This window comes from Saxophila tyrrhenica (assembly GCF_035928015.1).
Source record: "Saxophila tyrrhenica strain CCFEE 5935 chromosome Unknown scaffold_3, whole genome shotgun sequence".
In the NCBI taxonomy this organism is placed as follows: Eukaryota; Fungi; Ascomycota; class Dothideomycetes; order Mycosphaerellales; family Extremaceae; genus Saxophila; species Saxophila tyrrhenica.
The window spans coordinates 1,412,878-1,427,731 of NW_027041735.1; the positions used below are offsets into that span (position 1 = coordinate 1,412,878).

At 55.2% G+C, this 14,854-nt stretch overlaps 6 protein-coding genes across 6 annotated transcripts; 3 read left to right on the forward strand and 3 right to left on the reverse strand.

The window, feature by feature from the left end:
• Nucleotides 1–680: 680 nt before the first annotated feature.
• MOT1 (TATA-binding protein-associated factor mot1) lies at nt 681–6,449 on the forward strand (the record flags this gene model as incomplete). The annotated part of the gene is made up of 2 exons (XM_064799762.1): nt 681–694; nt 755–6,449. 2 exons carry the CDS (start codon nt 681–683, stop codon nt 6,447–6,449), a joined length of 5,709 nt encoding a protein of 1,902 aa, XP_064662517.1.
• Nucleotides 6,450–7,173: 724 nt separating this feature from the next.
• Nucleotides 7,174–8,843, forward strand: LTR77_002504 (uncharacterized protein; the record flags this gene model as incomplete). Its single annotated transcript, XM_064799763.1, has 2 exons — nt 7,174–7,812; nt 7,863–8,843. The coding sequence occupies 2 exons, from the start codon at nt 7,174–7,176 to the stop codon at nt 8,841–8,843; spliced, it is 1,620 nt and encodes a 539-aa protein (XP_064662518.1).
• Nucleotides 8,844–8,946: 103 nt separating this feature from the next.
• LTR77_002505 (uncharacterized protein) lies at nt 8,947–9,858 on the reverse strand (the record flags this gene model as incomplete). The annotated part of the gene is made up of 1 exon (XM_064799764.1): nt 8,947–9,858. One exon carries the CDS (start codon nt 9,856–9,858, stop codon nt 8,947–8,949), a length of 912 nt encoding a protein of 303 aa, XP_064662519.1.
• A 653-nt stretch (nt 9,859–10,511) lies between these two features.
• Nucleotides 10,512–11,396, reverse strand: LTR77_002506 (uncharacterized protein; the record flags this gene model as incomplete). The annotated part of the gene is made up of 1 exon (XM_064799765.1): nt 10,512–11,396. One exon carries the CDS (start codon nt 11,394–11,396, stop codon nt 10,512–10,514), a length of 885 nt encoding a protein of 294 aa, XP_064662520.1.
• An 840-nt stretch (nt 11,397–12,236) lies between these two features.
• On the forward strand, nt 12,237–13,151 carry TPT1 (tRNA 2'-phosphotransferase; the record flags this gene model as incomplete). Its single annotated transcript, XM_064799766.1, has 1 exon — nt 12,237–13,151. One exon carries the CDS (start codon nt 12,237–12,239, stop codon nt 13,149–13,151), a length of 915 nt encoding a protein of 304 aa, XP_064662521.1.
• A 44-nt stretch (nt 13,152–13,195) lies between these two features.
• On the reverse strand, nt 13,196–14,831 carry LTR77_002508 (uncharacterized protein; the record flags this gene model as incomplete). The annotated part of the gene is made up of 3 exons (XM_064799767.1): nt 13,196–13,560; nt 14,292–14,648; nt 14,699–14,831. The coding sequence occupies 3 exons, from the start codon at nt 14,829–14,831 to the stop codon at nt 13,196–13,198; spliced, it is 855 nt and encodes a 284-aa protein (XP_064662522.1).
• Nucleotides 14,832–14,854: the final 23 nt, after the last annotated feature.

The following is a 14,854-nucleotide window of genomic DNA, read 5'->3' on the forward strand; positions in this document are numbered from 1 at the left end:
CGCGCCATGAATTTAAGGGCTGTTGATGCGATATGATAATACAACCAACTCTCAACCATGCGACAGAGATGGAGAATCAACCTAATGCCCGTCCATCTGGTTGTTCTCGCAAGGCATATCGTCCGTGCCAGAAAAGTGGGGACGACCGAACGCGCTTGCCTGTCGATGTTCATTTCTGCGCAAAGCATCCTCATCTATGCATTCTGATCGCTGTTGCCCTCGTGGCATGCCATCGCACCGTAATTCTCATAAGGACTCAGTGTATAGCAAATTGTATCTGTATGTACGCCCGCAAGGCTATCAAGATGACTACACGACATTTCACAGTGATTTTGAAAGACAACTTGCGCGATTCTCTGCAGCCAATCGTACCTTCCCCACCAGTCCGCTTAGGCCTAGCGCCCGCAAGCATATTTCTCCTAAGGAAAGCTCGAAGGAGGATATATTTGGGCAAGTGTCGCTGCTCTCTCGCTGATGCGCCCGATGCCCGTACCTTACTTCTGCAACCGAGTCACGTGATTGCCGAATCCACCTTCACGACGACTGCGGCTGCATTCACGAGCTCTGCTTCATGGCTATTTTGATGAATTAATGTTTTACTAACAGACATCTTGATGAGTGATGGGCATTCTGATGACTGCACGTGCTTTGGGTTTTGATGAAGTGATGAAGATCTGATGATGGCGGCTTCACGGTATGTTTCACATGTCAAATGTTGTTGACTTGAAACGGTACTGACACTACGTGATAATAGACTCGACAGGCTTGTGACGCTTTTAGAGACGGGCAGTACTCAGCTCATACGGAATACCGCTGCCCAACAACTTGCGGATGTGCAAAAGAATCATCCAGATGAGCTGTTCAACCTCCTGACTCGCGTTGTGCCATATCTCAGATCAGTATCATGGGATACGCGAACGGCCGCTGCAAAGGCTATAGGCGGCATCGTCGAGCATGCGGAGAAGTACGATCCTAACGCGACTCTTGAAGATGTCAAGCCCGACACCAACGGCAGGAATGACTCCATCAAAGAAGAAAATGGAGCTTCACTCACTGGCCCTGATCAACTCCAGCTATCCACCCTGGACGTTGAGTCCATCCTTACCTACGGCAAGGAGCTCCTCGGTAGTGCTGGGAAGCAGTACGACTTCAAGCTGGCCGGGCTGAATGCTTCCGAACGTCTCGCGCATCAGAAGAAGACGCTGACCTCACGTCTCGGGCTGGGCGGAGAGTACATCGAAGATGATCTTGTCACTGAAAAAGACATCGCAATACGATCTGGGTCTTTCTCGGCGCCAGGCCTGCCGAAGCTCGATACCGGTGTTTCCAACATGAGCAGTCAGGCTGATGAGGTGCTTATGAAGTCTCCCGAGAATTTGCCTCCGACTACTCCAGCTGAAGGAGAGATGAGCAAGCGACAGCTCAACATGCTCAAGCGGAGGCGAAAGGAGGAGCTGAAACGCGACAACAAGAAGTTCAAGTACGATTTTGCGCAACGGCGCAGCAGTACCAGCGGCGGAGCTACTGCTATGGAAGCGGACGTCAAGCCGGACATCAAGCAGGAACCTTCTGAGAACGGCAACGCGGACTACATATCGCTGGACCGCAAGGGTGGGGACGATGAGAGCAAAGTGGTGTCAGAGTTTAAAGGCATGCCGGTGCAAGAAAAGTCCAGCCTGGTCACAGAAGCAGAAGAAGAGGGCAACGAGTGGCCTTACGACCGGCTTTGCGAATTCCTGACCGTCGATCTTTTCGATCCAGCATGGGAGATCCGACACGGCGCTGCGATGGGCCTCCGTGAGATCGTGCGTGTGCACGGGGAGGGCGCAGGTCGACAAGGCGGCAAGACACGGCCGGAGAACGACAGGCTCAACCAAGCATGGCTCGATGACCTAGCATGCCGATTATGCTGCGTCTTTATGCTCGACCGCTTCGCTGACTACGTCTCTGACAACGCCGTCGCACCTATCAGGGAGACGGCCGGCCAGGTTCTAGGCGCGGTACTCCAGCATCTCCCCGCATCATCCGTCCACGACATCAACCGCATACTCTACCGCCTTGTCATGCAAAAGGACCTCAAAGTCTCCCGCCGCATCTGGCACGCTTGCCATGGTGGTATGATCGGCATGCGCTACCTTGTCGCCGTCCGGAAAGACCTCCTCTTCCAAGACGCTTCCCTTATGGACGGTGTGCTAGAATGCGTCATCAAGGGACTCGGCGACCAGGACGACGATGTCCGATCCGTGAGCGCCGCCACTCTCATCCCTGTCGCACAGGAATTCGTCAATGTCCGACAGAACGAACTCAAGAACCTTATCAGTGTTGTCTGGGAGTGCTTGTCCAGCCTAAGCGATGACCTCAGCGCTAGTACCGGTGCGGTCATGGATTTGCTGGCGAAGCTCTGCAGTTTCCCGGAAGTGCTGGAGGCCATGAAAGAGAATGCTGAGGTAGATCCGGAGCAAAGTTTCGAGGATCTGGTTCCTAGGCTTTACCCGTTCTTGAGGCACACCATTCGGACGGTCAGGTCGGCAGTACTGAGAGCGCTGCTGACGTTTATCAATATCGAGGGTGTGGATACGAAGGGCTGGATCAAGGGGAGAGCACTTCGGCTGGTCTACCAGAATCTGCTTGTGGAAAGGGACGACGATGTGCTGAAGCTTTCGCTGGAAGTCTGGAACGCGCTCGTCGACGCTCTCGCTCGGCAAGGACCAGAGTACTTCCGACAAGAGTTCGAGCCTCACGCCGCACCTCTTGTTGCACTCACTGTTCACCCCATCGGCAACAGTCGACACCCTCAGCCTATGGATGCAACGCTTTTCCTCAAACCTTCCGGACAGAGCTTCGCGCCTCTCGCCACTGCCCACCGAGCCTCTCCCGTCAACGGTGCATCTCCACCTGCAAAGAAGAGGCGCAAGTCTGAGAAGAGCATATCCACAGCCATTCCAACTGGACCAATATCACACAACATCGACGCCGCGATCATGCAAGGCGACGTTGACCTGGTTGGCACAGACGTCATGATCAGGACGCGCATCTTCGCTACCCGTGCACTTGGGAATGCCATCTCTGCCTGGCCAATGGAAGAGCGGTCGTCCTTCTTCGGGCCGAAGCTCATGCCTCATCTCACATCGATGTACGGCTCGAGCCAAATCTTCGCAGCCATGGCGCTCGAAGGCTACGCAGCCACGTTGGCAGCAAAGGATGATCTCGCCACAAATGCCGCCGCAGAACTGCGAGGCATGGTGGAGGAGGAACGTCCTGGCTGCTATAGTGACCAGAACAACTACCTGAAAATCGCTAGAGCGCAGTGTCAGCAGCTGCTCAACGCTTTCGCCGAGCAAGCTCATGTCTCAGGCAACAAGCTACCCGTTATGGCTGTCGTCTGTCAGGGCGAGCCGGAAGCTGGCAAGAATGCTTTCTCCATTGAGAATGCTGAAAGGATTGCTACTGTCGAATTTGAGCGGCTCAAGAAAGGTCTGTCTTCTGTACAGCGCATGGCGGCTGCGGAGGCGCTGGAGACGGCAAGACTGGACGCTCAGACCGCCATTGCTGAGGCCAAGAGTGCGAAGCTGCGCAGTGATCTGCGCATTCAATCATCGGCTGCTACTGCGTTGGTGGCTTTCCGCGATATCCCCAAGAAGCCACAGTACGCCATCAAAGCGCTCATGGACAGCGTCAAAGAGGAAGAGAGCACCGATCTTCAGCACCGATCTGCTTGCGCGGCTGCCGGCTTGGTCAGTCAGCTTGTTGCCTCAGAACGGCACAAGGTCGTTGAGAAGGTGGTCGGCAACCTCGTCAAGTACTGCTGCATGGAGACTGGCGAGACGCCTGAGTTCCATCCAAATGCTACGAAAGAGGCTGGCATTCTTTCGTTGCAAAAAGATGAGGATATCCAAGACCGGCCGGATGCTGCGAAGTATGAGCGGGAAGTCAGGGCGGCGAAGATTACGACAAGAGGAGCGAAAGATGCGCTGGAGCAGCTGTGTCAGAACTTCGGCGCAGAGATATTCACAAAGGTGCCAAAGTTGCGGGATGTCATTGAAGGGCCAATACGGTATTGCTTTTCTGGTGAGCTGCCTACCGGAATCGCCGATCCAGAGACGACGACTGGGCAAGAGGTTGTCGATGCCATGTCGACTTTGCGAGCGCTGGTTGCCACGCTGGATCCTGGTCTTCATAGCTGGGTACTGGACCTACTACCCTTCGTCGCCACTGCTCTGCAGAGCAAGCTTGCCGTCTTGCGGTACACGGCCGCGAAGAGCTTCGCCAGCGTCTGCAGCGTTATCACCGTGCAGGGCTTCACTATGCTCGTGGAGAAAGTGTTACCGGCTATCAACAACTCACTTGAAGTCGTGCATCGACAAGGCGCTATCGAGTGCATCTACCATCTTATCCAGGTGATGGGCGACGGCATACTGCCATATGTCATCTTCCTGCTGGTGCCAGTGCTCGGCCGCATGAGCGATTCTGACGGCGGTGTGCGCCTGATCGCTACCACAGCATTCGCTACGTTGGTGAAGCTCGTACCGCTCGAATCCGGCATACCCGACCCTCCAGGCCTCCCGCAAAGTCTCCTCGAAGGCCGCGAGCGCGAGCGCAAGTTCATCGCTCAAATGCTGGACCCGAAGAAAGTCGAGCCCTTCGAAATCCCCGTCGCCATCAAAGCCGAGCTGCGCTCCTACCAGCAAGAAGGCGTCAATTGGCTGCACTTCTTGAACAAGTACAACCTCCACGGCGTGCTGTGTGATGACATGGGTCTGGGCAAGACTCTGCAAACGCTCTGCATCGTCGCCAGTGACCATCATATGCGATCAGAGGAGTTCGCGAAGACAGGAGCTCCGGACATGCGACGCGCGCCATCGCTTATCATTTGCCCGCCGACGTTGACTGGGCATTGGAAGCAGGAGATTCTACAGTATGCTCCTTTCTTGACTGCTGTGGCGTATGCTGGACCGCCTCCTGAGAGAAGTCGAGTTCGTTCGCAGCTTGCGACGGCGGATATTGTTATTACATCGTACGACATTTCGAGGAACGACGTCGAGATACTGCTGCCGATCAGCTGGAACTACTGTGTGCTGGATGAGGGCCACCTGATCAAGAATCCAAAGGCGAAGGTGACGCAGGCTGTGAAGAGGCTGATCAGCAACCATCGGCTGATTCTCTCTGGGACACCGATTCAGAACAATGTACTGGAGTTGTGGTCGCTGTTCGACTTCTTGATGCCAGGGTTCTTGGGCACGGAAAAGGTGTTCCAAGATCGCTTTGCTAAGCCCATTGCTGCGAGCAGGTTTGCCAAGTCGTCATCGAAGGAGCAGGAAGCTGGGGCGCTTGCGATTGAGTCGTTGCACAAGCAGGTCCTGCCATTCCTGCTTCGCCGACTCAAGGAAGAGGTGCTGAACGACCTGCCGCCCAAGATCCTGCAGAACTACTACTGCGACCTCAGCGACCTTCAACGCAAGCTCTTCGATGACTTCAGTAAGAAAGAAGCTAAGGGCTTGCACGATATGGCCGGCAGCGCGGACAAGGAAGCCAAGCAGCACATCTTCCAAGCCCTGCAGTACATGCGCAAGCTCTGCAACTCCCCAGCTCTCGTCATGAAGGAAGGCCACAAGCAGTACGCTGCTACTCAAGAGGTCTTGAAACGCGAAGGCTCGAGCATTAAGGATCCGAAGCATGCACCCAAGCTCACAGCTCTCCGCGACCTTCTTGTCGATTGCGGTATTGGTGTCGAAACCACAGAGACCGGCGCTGTCCCTACTGCTGACCAGGCAGTGTCCCAACACCGGGCCCTCATCTTCTGCCAAATGAAGGAGATGCTCGACATGGTCGAGTCGACCGTGCTGAAGAAACTGCTCCCCTCCGTCACCTTTGCCCGTCTTGACGGTTCCGTGGAGGCATCGAAGCGTCAGGACATCGTCAACCGCTTCAACTCCGACCCCTCCATCGACTGCCTCCTGCTCACTACCAGTGTCGGAGGTCTAGGCCTCAACCTGACTGGCGCGGACACGGTCATCTTCGTCGAGCACGACTGGAACCCGCAAAAGGACCTCCAGGCCATGGACCGCGCGCACCGCATCGGGCAGAAGAAAGTCGTCAACGTCTACCGCCTGATCACGCGCGGGACGCTGGAAGAGAAAATCCTCAACCTGCAGAGGTTCAAGATCGACGTCGCCTCTACGGTCGTGAATCAACAGAACGCCGGGTTGGGCAGTATGGAGACAGATCAAATACTGGACCTCTTCAATCTTGGCGAGACGGATCCGAACCTGTCCATTACGGATGGGAAGGAAGGGGAGAAGGTCGATGCGGACAATGCGGTGGACGCGGAGGGCAACGTGAAGGAGAAGGGGAAGAAGGGAATTTTGGATGAGTTGAGCGAGTTGTGGGATGAGCGGCAGTATGAGGAGGAGTTTAATTTGGATGGGTTCTTGAAGAGTATGAAGGCTTGAGCATTTCTCTGAGCGTGGCAACGGGAATGGCGGTCGGCCTTGGGCATGTGCTGGGTGTTGGGGTTGTTGGGCATAGCGATAGGTGGGCTTTGGTACATGCATGTGAGCGTTAAGGGATGCGGGTGGGGCTGTAAGATAGACGAGACAGAGATATTCTAACCAGTGGAGGCTTGTCGTCTCTGTTGCACCTCTTGGACGACCATAGCATCTCAAACCCTGCACTCGTACATTTATCTATCAAAGCCAGCCTCCGGAGTCAGATTCGGATTCCATTCGCTCGGCCGAGCGATCCCAGAGTTGGCATGTCTACCTCCTACCTGTAAGCACCCAGTTCCACGCTTCCATCGCAGCCAATCTTCAGCTGACAGACTTGATTCCACACGAGAAACTCGAAGCCAGCGAGATCCGCCATTTGTGTTCTGCCGCGTAACATCGCCTGCTGACGCCAGCCCTACATCGACCACACAGGATGCAGCTCACTCGGGGCCAGCATACCGCATTCCCGCAACGCTCTCGCGTCAGCAGAAACGTCCCTAGTGGACTTCTCAGCGAGGCATTGGGAATCTGGCCATGTTGTTCTCAGCTTCGCGTGGGCTCTTCCCGGTGTCTCTCTAGATAAGTTGATACTCTCGCTCTCGTTCACGCTCACCTTTACCCTCTTGGTCTCTTGCCCCTCGCTTCTACGTCTCTCCCTTCCCCTCTCTCAATCTCTTATATCAGCAAGATGACGAACACCACCGTCGCCATCGTAGGTGGCGGCCCCAACGGCCTCATGGCCCTGAAGAACTTCCGCGAAGACGGCTTTGACGCCACGCTCTTCGAGAGCAGAAGCTGGGTCGGCGGGTTGTGGAAACACTCTACCGACGAGAGTATCTCGTCCGCTGCGACGACTATCTTCAACAGCAGCAAGTACCGCGCCTCGATTTCTGACTTCCCGATGACCGAGGAGATGGACGACTTCCCTACGGCGGCGCAGTTGCAGAAGTATTTTGAGCGGTACTGTGGCCACTTTGGGTTGTGGCCGCATATCAAGCTTGGCAGTCCTATCAAGGGGGTCAGCCGCGAGAGGGATGACTGGGCGGTGGAGGTTGGAAGTAATGAAGGTTCGGAGACGAGGATCGAGCACTTTGACAAGGTCGTGTTTGCGTGTGGCACCTTTGTCAAGCCCAGGATGCCCGAAATAGCGGGCATTGAGAAGTTCGCGGCCGAAGCTGTGCACTCGATGCATTTCCGGGAGCCCTCGCGGTACAAGGGGAAGAATGTGCTGGTGGTGGGACTGCACTCCTCAGCCCAAGACGCAGTCACCGGCCTGGCGCCTTATGCATCTCGAATCTATCTCTCCCACCGCTCCGGCGTGGTCCTAGTAAGTCCGTCCTCCTCAAACCCACGTCTACATACTGACAGGAACAACAGATCCCCCGGTACGCCGCCGACGGCTCCGTCTACGACCGCCAACCACCTCTCGGCACCTTCATTGCGCTCCTCTACCTCCAACACCTCCTTCCCTCGGTCTTCCAGTGGATCTTCGACACCTTCATCGGCAAGATCTCCGCCGCGGCCTTCCCCTCCATTCCCAAAGCCTGGAACTTCTCTCCTGCCCCTTCCCTCGCCGTCGCTGCCCCAGTGGTCGCCGACGAACTCTACCCGCACCTAAAATCTGGCCTCTGCGAGCCCGTCGACGGTATCGCACGTATCACCGGCCCGAGATCTCTAGAGTTGAAGTCCGGCCGCATGTTAACAGACATTGACGCCATAGTATTCTGCACAGGCTACAACTCCCTCATCCCCGTCCCCCTGTCTCCCTCGTCCGTCAACCCTTTCCCCTCTCTCGGTGCCCCGCCGGTCTTGTACCGCAACATCTTCTCCCTGCACCCTGACCCGTCGATCCGGAACAACATCGCCTTCCTCTGTCAAGCCGGAGCGCCGTTACCAGGCTTCGCCATGTTCGAGTTCCAAGCTATCGCCGTGTCGCAGGTCTGGCGCGGGAAATCCTCTCTCCCGCCTCTCAAGGAGATGGAGCGTTGGAACAGAGACTACATGACCTGGCGCGAGCGGATTGCGAAAAAGTACGGGATAAAGAGTACCTTTTACAGCGCCTTCGTGCCAATGGCGGATTTCTTCCGCTGGGAGGATCAGTGTGCCGGAGTGGGGCTGAAGAAACGGTTTGGACTTGTTGAGCGGTGGACGACCAAGGAGGCTTGGGGACTTTGGTGGAATGACAGGCAGTTGTGGGATTTGTGCATGGCGGGTTTGTGCAGTCCGGCGATTTTCAGGCTGTTTGATGATGGGAAGCGGAAGACTTGGGCAGGGGCGAGGAGTCAGATTCTGAAGGATAATAAGAGTGCGGCGAGGCAGCAGAGGGAGAGGAAAAGGGCGATGGCGAAGGAGGAGTAGATGTTTGATGAGGTGTCGTCAATAAAGTGCTAGTGTAGAATCAGAAATCAACAGCATAAAGATTCAATTCGCATCACCGTCTATCCTCCCTTCCAAATTACCCTCAAATGGCACCAAAACCGCCGCCCATAGCGCCTGCGATCATGGCACCCTGCGTACCTCGTCCACGGTCGACCTCTTTCTTCATCATCATGATGCACGTCGCTACGAGCAAACCCTCCTCCATGTGCTCAGCAGCGTTGTGGCTAAAGAAGAGCTGCCCGCCGTTGCCCCAGCCCCATTTGCTCGTGCCTTCGGTCCTCGTCGACTCGGTCCGCACGAGTACGGCGATTGCTTCCCAATCATCGCCACTCCTAGAAGAGGAAGACGACTCCGGCCCGCCCTCGGCGTACAGCGCCAGCACCCGTTTCTTCTTGCCCTCCGGCTCTGTAGGCGTGCGGGTGTACTTCCACTTGAACCTACGACTCGCCTCTGGAGTCGAGGTGAGCGTCACGGTGTGCTTGAATAAGTGTCCGCTATCAACTTCCAGCGCCAGGGGGCCTTCTGCATCGTCGTCGCTATCGCTGCTTTCAGCGCGCTTGACGTCGTTGGCGAAGGTCTGCTGCTGGGACTGGGACTGGAGATAGCGGACCTTGGGCTCGCGACCGGGACCGAAGCGGTAGGTGGTTGAGATGATATCGCCGCGCTGGGAGTGGGAGAGCACGGCGTTGTTCTTCCGTTTCGAGGGGCGCGTAGAAGTGTACAATGGTTCGACGGTAATGTCGGTGCCGGAGAAGATGGGCAGGATGAGTTCGCTAGGGCTGCAGAACACGTTCTTCATGCCTCTGGCTTGGATGGTGAGGATTTTGCCGGGGCTTGGGAGGAGTTCCGGGACTGGAGAGGTGAGGTCGGTGGGGGATGCGCTGTTGGTCTGTCCAGAATACGGCGGTGGGAGCGTGTCTGTGCTGGAGTTGGAAGATAGGCTCTTCGAGTCTTGCTTCTCATCTTCCTCCGTGCTGTGGTGGCGTAGATGCATTGCGGATGGTATGTTTTTCCAGGAGGTGGCAGATAAATGGTGGCAGAAAAGAAATTTGGGGATGCAATAGTATACTCCGACCTACTGTTGTGTGTGTTCCGTCTGATAGGGCGTGATAGCCTCTTTATACTACCTTGTCCTTGAGGTTGCGGCCGGGTCCAGAACCTGCCATACCACAGTCTAATCGTCTTCTTTCCGCGGTCAAATGGTGAGCTTGGCTAGAATGACCCAATGAAAGATCGAGAGGCAGACACTCTGTCGGAGACGGCGTGAAGCTCAGCCTTTTGAAGCACCCACATCGCCGCACCACTGCCCCCTCACCCCATACCATGATGTAATGCCAGGGTCCAATTCCAATTCACTTGCTATTGCCTTTTCCGGTCGGATGCGACGAGCGACGCTGTGCAATTTCAAGTCTTCATCAGAATGCGCTTATTAGGCGGCATGCACTCTTTCTTTCCACGCTGTCGCACATGTCGGATTGACGACCAATGTCCGGACATGGAGGCCCAGCGGTGTTGTAGTGCTTCGACACTGGACAGCACGGAAGCTCTGGAAGGTAGGAGGATTAAATGAAGGATACGAGGTATCTAACATGAGGTATCTGCGCTATTGTAAGACCAGAAGCAGGAATTCAAAGCAGAGGCGGCGTCTTAAGACCCGCCACCACCAGAAGAAGTCGCTGCCCCAACAACCACCGCATTGCCACGGTCAATCTCTTTCTTCAGCATCAAGATGCAACTCGCTACAATCAGGCTCTCCTCCATATACTGCCCCGCGCTCTGACTGATATAGAGCTGCCCGCCGTTTCCTTGACCCCATCTGCTCGACCCTGGCGTTCGTGTCGAGCTGGAGCGGACTAGAACCGCTATCGCCTCGCCGTCGCTGCTCGTCGAAGCCGCTGCTCCTGCGGCGAACAACACCATGACGCGCAACTTGCCGTCGATAATCGTCTTCGTGCGTGTGTACTTCCACTTGTATGTCCGGGTTGGGTCGGTCGCAGAGCTGAGCGAGGTACTGGTGCTTAGGCAGACCAGACTGGTGTGGATTTTGAGCGCCAGTGGGCTCCCTTCGTCGTCGCCGCCAGTATCGGTGCCTGCAGCGGCGCTCTTCACATCGCTACCGAATGCTTCCGAGCTCTGAAGGTACCGAATCTTAGGCTCACGGTAGGGTCCGAATCGATAGGTCGTCGAGATGATATCGCCCTCGTGTGCGTGAGATAGGACGCTGTTGTTCCTCCATTTGTGTATGCGGCGGGAGATATAGAGGGGCTGTGCGGTTACATCGGTACCGGCGAAGATTGGGATGCTGTGGTCGAGTGAGGAGCTGCAGCCGCTGGATCCATGGGCTTGCACTGTTAAGAGATAGCAAGGCTGCTGGATGAGCTCCGGGGTCGGGGAGGCTAATGTCGTTGAGGCCGTATCGTAGGGTCTTGAGGAGTATGGTGGGAGTGATACGCGGGCTGAGTAAAGAGACTGTTCATCTACGATTGCCTTGACGTCTTGCTCCATTGTCTTGCTGTTCATCGAGGAATACATGGTCGTACTGTGATGTTGCTGTGGACTGCTGACGGACAGGAAATGTGCTTCTTACCGTCTGTACGAGGGATGATGTTCAGCTTTATACAAGACACCACCTACGTTGATCGCGTCTTGTGAATCCAAAGGATCACCGATAGCAAATCGGGGGACATAGTCGCCTGAGCCTTGCCTTGACCACCATTGCCCAATTGAAATGAAGTCTTGGAGCACCGGATCGACCGTGGAGCTCAGCCCTGTCAGTCACAGCCTCCACCATGGTGGTGTGATGCAATGTAGCGGTCCGGTCAGCATTCACTTGGCTCTTGGACCATTCCATTTGCGGTCTGATGGGCCGCTGGGCACAGGATGGTCGGAGGAATTGTTCTTTGATCTCTCATCTCGGGAATACCGAGTGTCCGGCCATCGCTGGCGTTGGTATATTGCGGAATAATGTTATTACAAGGCTTTCGCGAGACGAAGAATGTGCCGCGGTCTGTTTGATGGAGGACAAAGAGAGCAGAAGTTTGGAAAGGCTGTGGTGGCGGAGTATGGCCCCTGTCCAATGTCAGAAGTCGATGTACAAACGACGACTCTTGACGGTGACACGAGAATGAATATGAGCGATTATGAGTGCTGTTCATGAATACGTTTTGACTCATATGCAACAGAGATCCAATCAGTAACAAGAGGCACTCACCAGCGGGCACGCGGGGACGACTTAGAAGTATCGAAGAGCAGACTCTTCCCACGGTCTTGCCAACCATTCGCCTCCCTCAGTTGCTCTTTCCAAGGACAACTTCACGAACGACTTATGCACCCTCTTTCAAACCCTTCCAAGCAACTGGGCCGACACAAGCAATGTCCTCACGAGGCCGCGGACGCGGCGGCGGAGGTCGCAACAACAGAGAACCGCCTTCTCGCTCCGTCCAGATATCAAAAAAGCTCTCCTGGCTCCTTCGCCACGGCGCTGAATCAGAAAACCTCCCACTGGGACCAGGCGGCTTCGCAAATCTCGCAGATGTCCTCAACAATCGCAAGCTGAAAGCCTTGCAGATCACCTTCGACGAAGTACGGCAAGTGGTGGACGAAAATGAGAAGCAGCGGTTCACTATGGTTCCTGTCTCTAACTCTGCGGACGAAGTCGATGGCCAAGCACCAGAGAAGGCGCAAACAAGCGATGGCCCTGATGGAGTGAAGCAAACGCCCCTTGCCTCCACAGATCCAAAGGACTACAAAATCCGCGCCAACCAAGGCCACAGCCTCAAAGTTGAAGCCGAAGGCCTCCTGACATCCATCTCGCTCGACTCCATTCCCGAAACGGCAGTCCATGGCACTACTCACGCCGCTTGGCCTCAAATACTCGCCTCAGGTGGCTTGAAACCGATGGGTCGTACTCACGTCCACTTCGCCACCGGTCTACCAGCTAGATTCACGACCCTCCCTGCTTCTGATGCCGTCGATGGAGTGGAAGCCGATACGCAAGCCCCGGTGATATCTGGCATGCGCAACTCCTCCACGATCCTTGTATTTGTGGACGTGAAGAAGGCGATGGATGCAGGGTTAAAGTTTTGGACGAGTGAGAATGGTGTTGTGTTGAGTGAGGGGGATGAGGAAGGGATGGTGGGCGTGCAGTTTTTCAAACGGGTGGAGGACCGCACCGGGGAGGGTGTGTTGATCGAGGAAGGAAAGGTTGTCAAGGAGGCGCCCTCGCATTGGGGTCAGAAGGGAGGAGGCGGGGGGAGAGGAAGGGGACGAGGTAGAGGGAAGGCGTGACACGGAAGACCCTGCTTCGGTTGATCCGACCGAAACGCCCTAAGCTACTTGTTGGGTGTCATATCCACCACACCATCATCCTTGGGGTCGCTATACGCCGGTGGAGCATCTGGAGCACTGCCCGCGGCCGAAGCAACAGAAGCATCTTTGGCCTTGTCCGTCGTCGGCATATTGCGCAACCTCTGATCAAACCGGACGCTGACCTCCTTCTTCAACACCTGGAACGCCTCCTTGTTGTTCGCCCCGTCGCCTGAAGGCTCAACCATTGCAGCAGCGATCCCGTTCTTGAGAGCGACCACCCGAGCGACAAGTCGCGTGCCACTGCCTTCTCGGAGAGTGTACATGACCTTGAAGCTGTGGTCGTCCAAGTTTTCCTTGCCATTGTTGGTGATGATATGAACAAGTCCATCTGTTTCGCAGTCAGTAATCCAGGACTTCCAAGGCCTTCTCAAATGTGAGTTTGACACACCTATGAATACATCTCGGTCTGAAGCACTGGTGAAGAAGGGATCCTTTGTCCAGTAATAAAGCTATTTCTCCTTCTTGTCATCCCAAACGCTGTACTCATTCTCCAGACGTGGAAGTGCTTTGGATATCTTGCGATACAGCACGCTTTGGGAGCTGCCCATGATCACGAAACCAGGACCCCGACTAGGATGTGCACGACGAATCTCGAATGCTGGGCCTGCAAGAATGATCAATACAGATTCTCGCTCTCCGCCGGCGCCACAGATCGTACCTGTAAGTGAGCGGATGTGTTTAGACTGACGTTGGTTTTAAGAGAAAGGTTTTCAGATGAAGATAAGTGAGGTTTGATTTTCGAGAGGACGAACGTCCTACGGCAATGAAGACACAGCCACATATCAAAAGTCTCTTTGATATGCTGACCATAACGCCAAGGGGTCAACTATGGTACAGTATCGCCATTCTTCCGGCCTTTATTCGACAGTTTGAACGTTCCGACATCATCTTAGTATTGCACTGTTCTTCTCTAGAATGCCTTGCGCCTTTCATTTCATCAATGTACCGAGTACCGCTGATCTCCGCATCAAGGCTTCTCCTTCGAATCGCCCGACGACCGCCACTCCTTGACCGCCCTCCCATACGCCGGTGGCGCATCAGCCGGCATATTACTTCTACCTGGTTCCTGTACTTCAGCAGAAAACGGTGGCCTCGCCGGTCGACTCGTTGGTGACCTCGCACTCGGCCCAGCAATCGCAGTCTGTGATCCAGTCGCCGGCAAATTCGACGCTCCGGGAACGTCCTTCAAATACTTGTCCAGCGCCAGTTCAACGTGCCTCCGCAAAGCTTTGAAGGCTTCAGCCTGGTCTTTGCCGTCCTCGTGCGGCTCGATCTGGGCTTTGATGATGCCTTCTCGCTCTGCGACGATACGAGCAACAAGACGATCGTTCTCGCGGCGGGAGTAGAGGAGGCGGAAGTCGTGTTGTTCGAGGTTGAGGAGTCTGCCGTTTTGGGTGAGGACGGTGATCGTTGCGTCTAACCGCCATGTCAGTAATGAGTAAGAATGGTGCTCTGCTTCGACGTACAGATGAATTGATCGCGGTCTTTGTCCGAAAGGAAAGGTTTATTGGACTTGTCGAAAAAGGAACCTCCGTCCACAGAGGGCATCACCTCACGCAATCTCTCGTAGTTCCGTTGGTTTGACTGTGTATTGCCCATTCTCGTCGATTGTTGTCTACTAG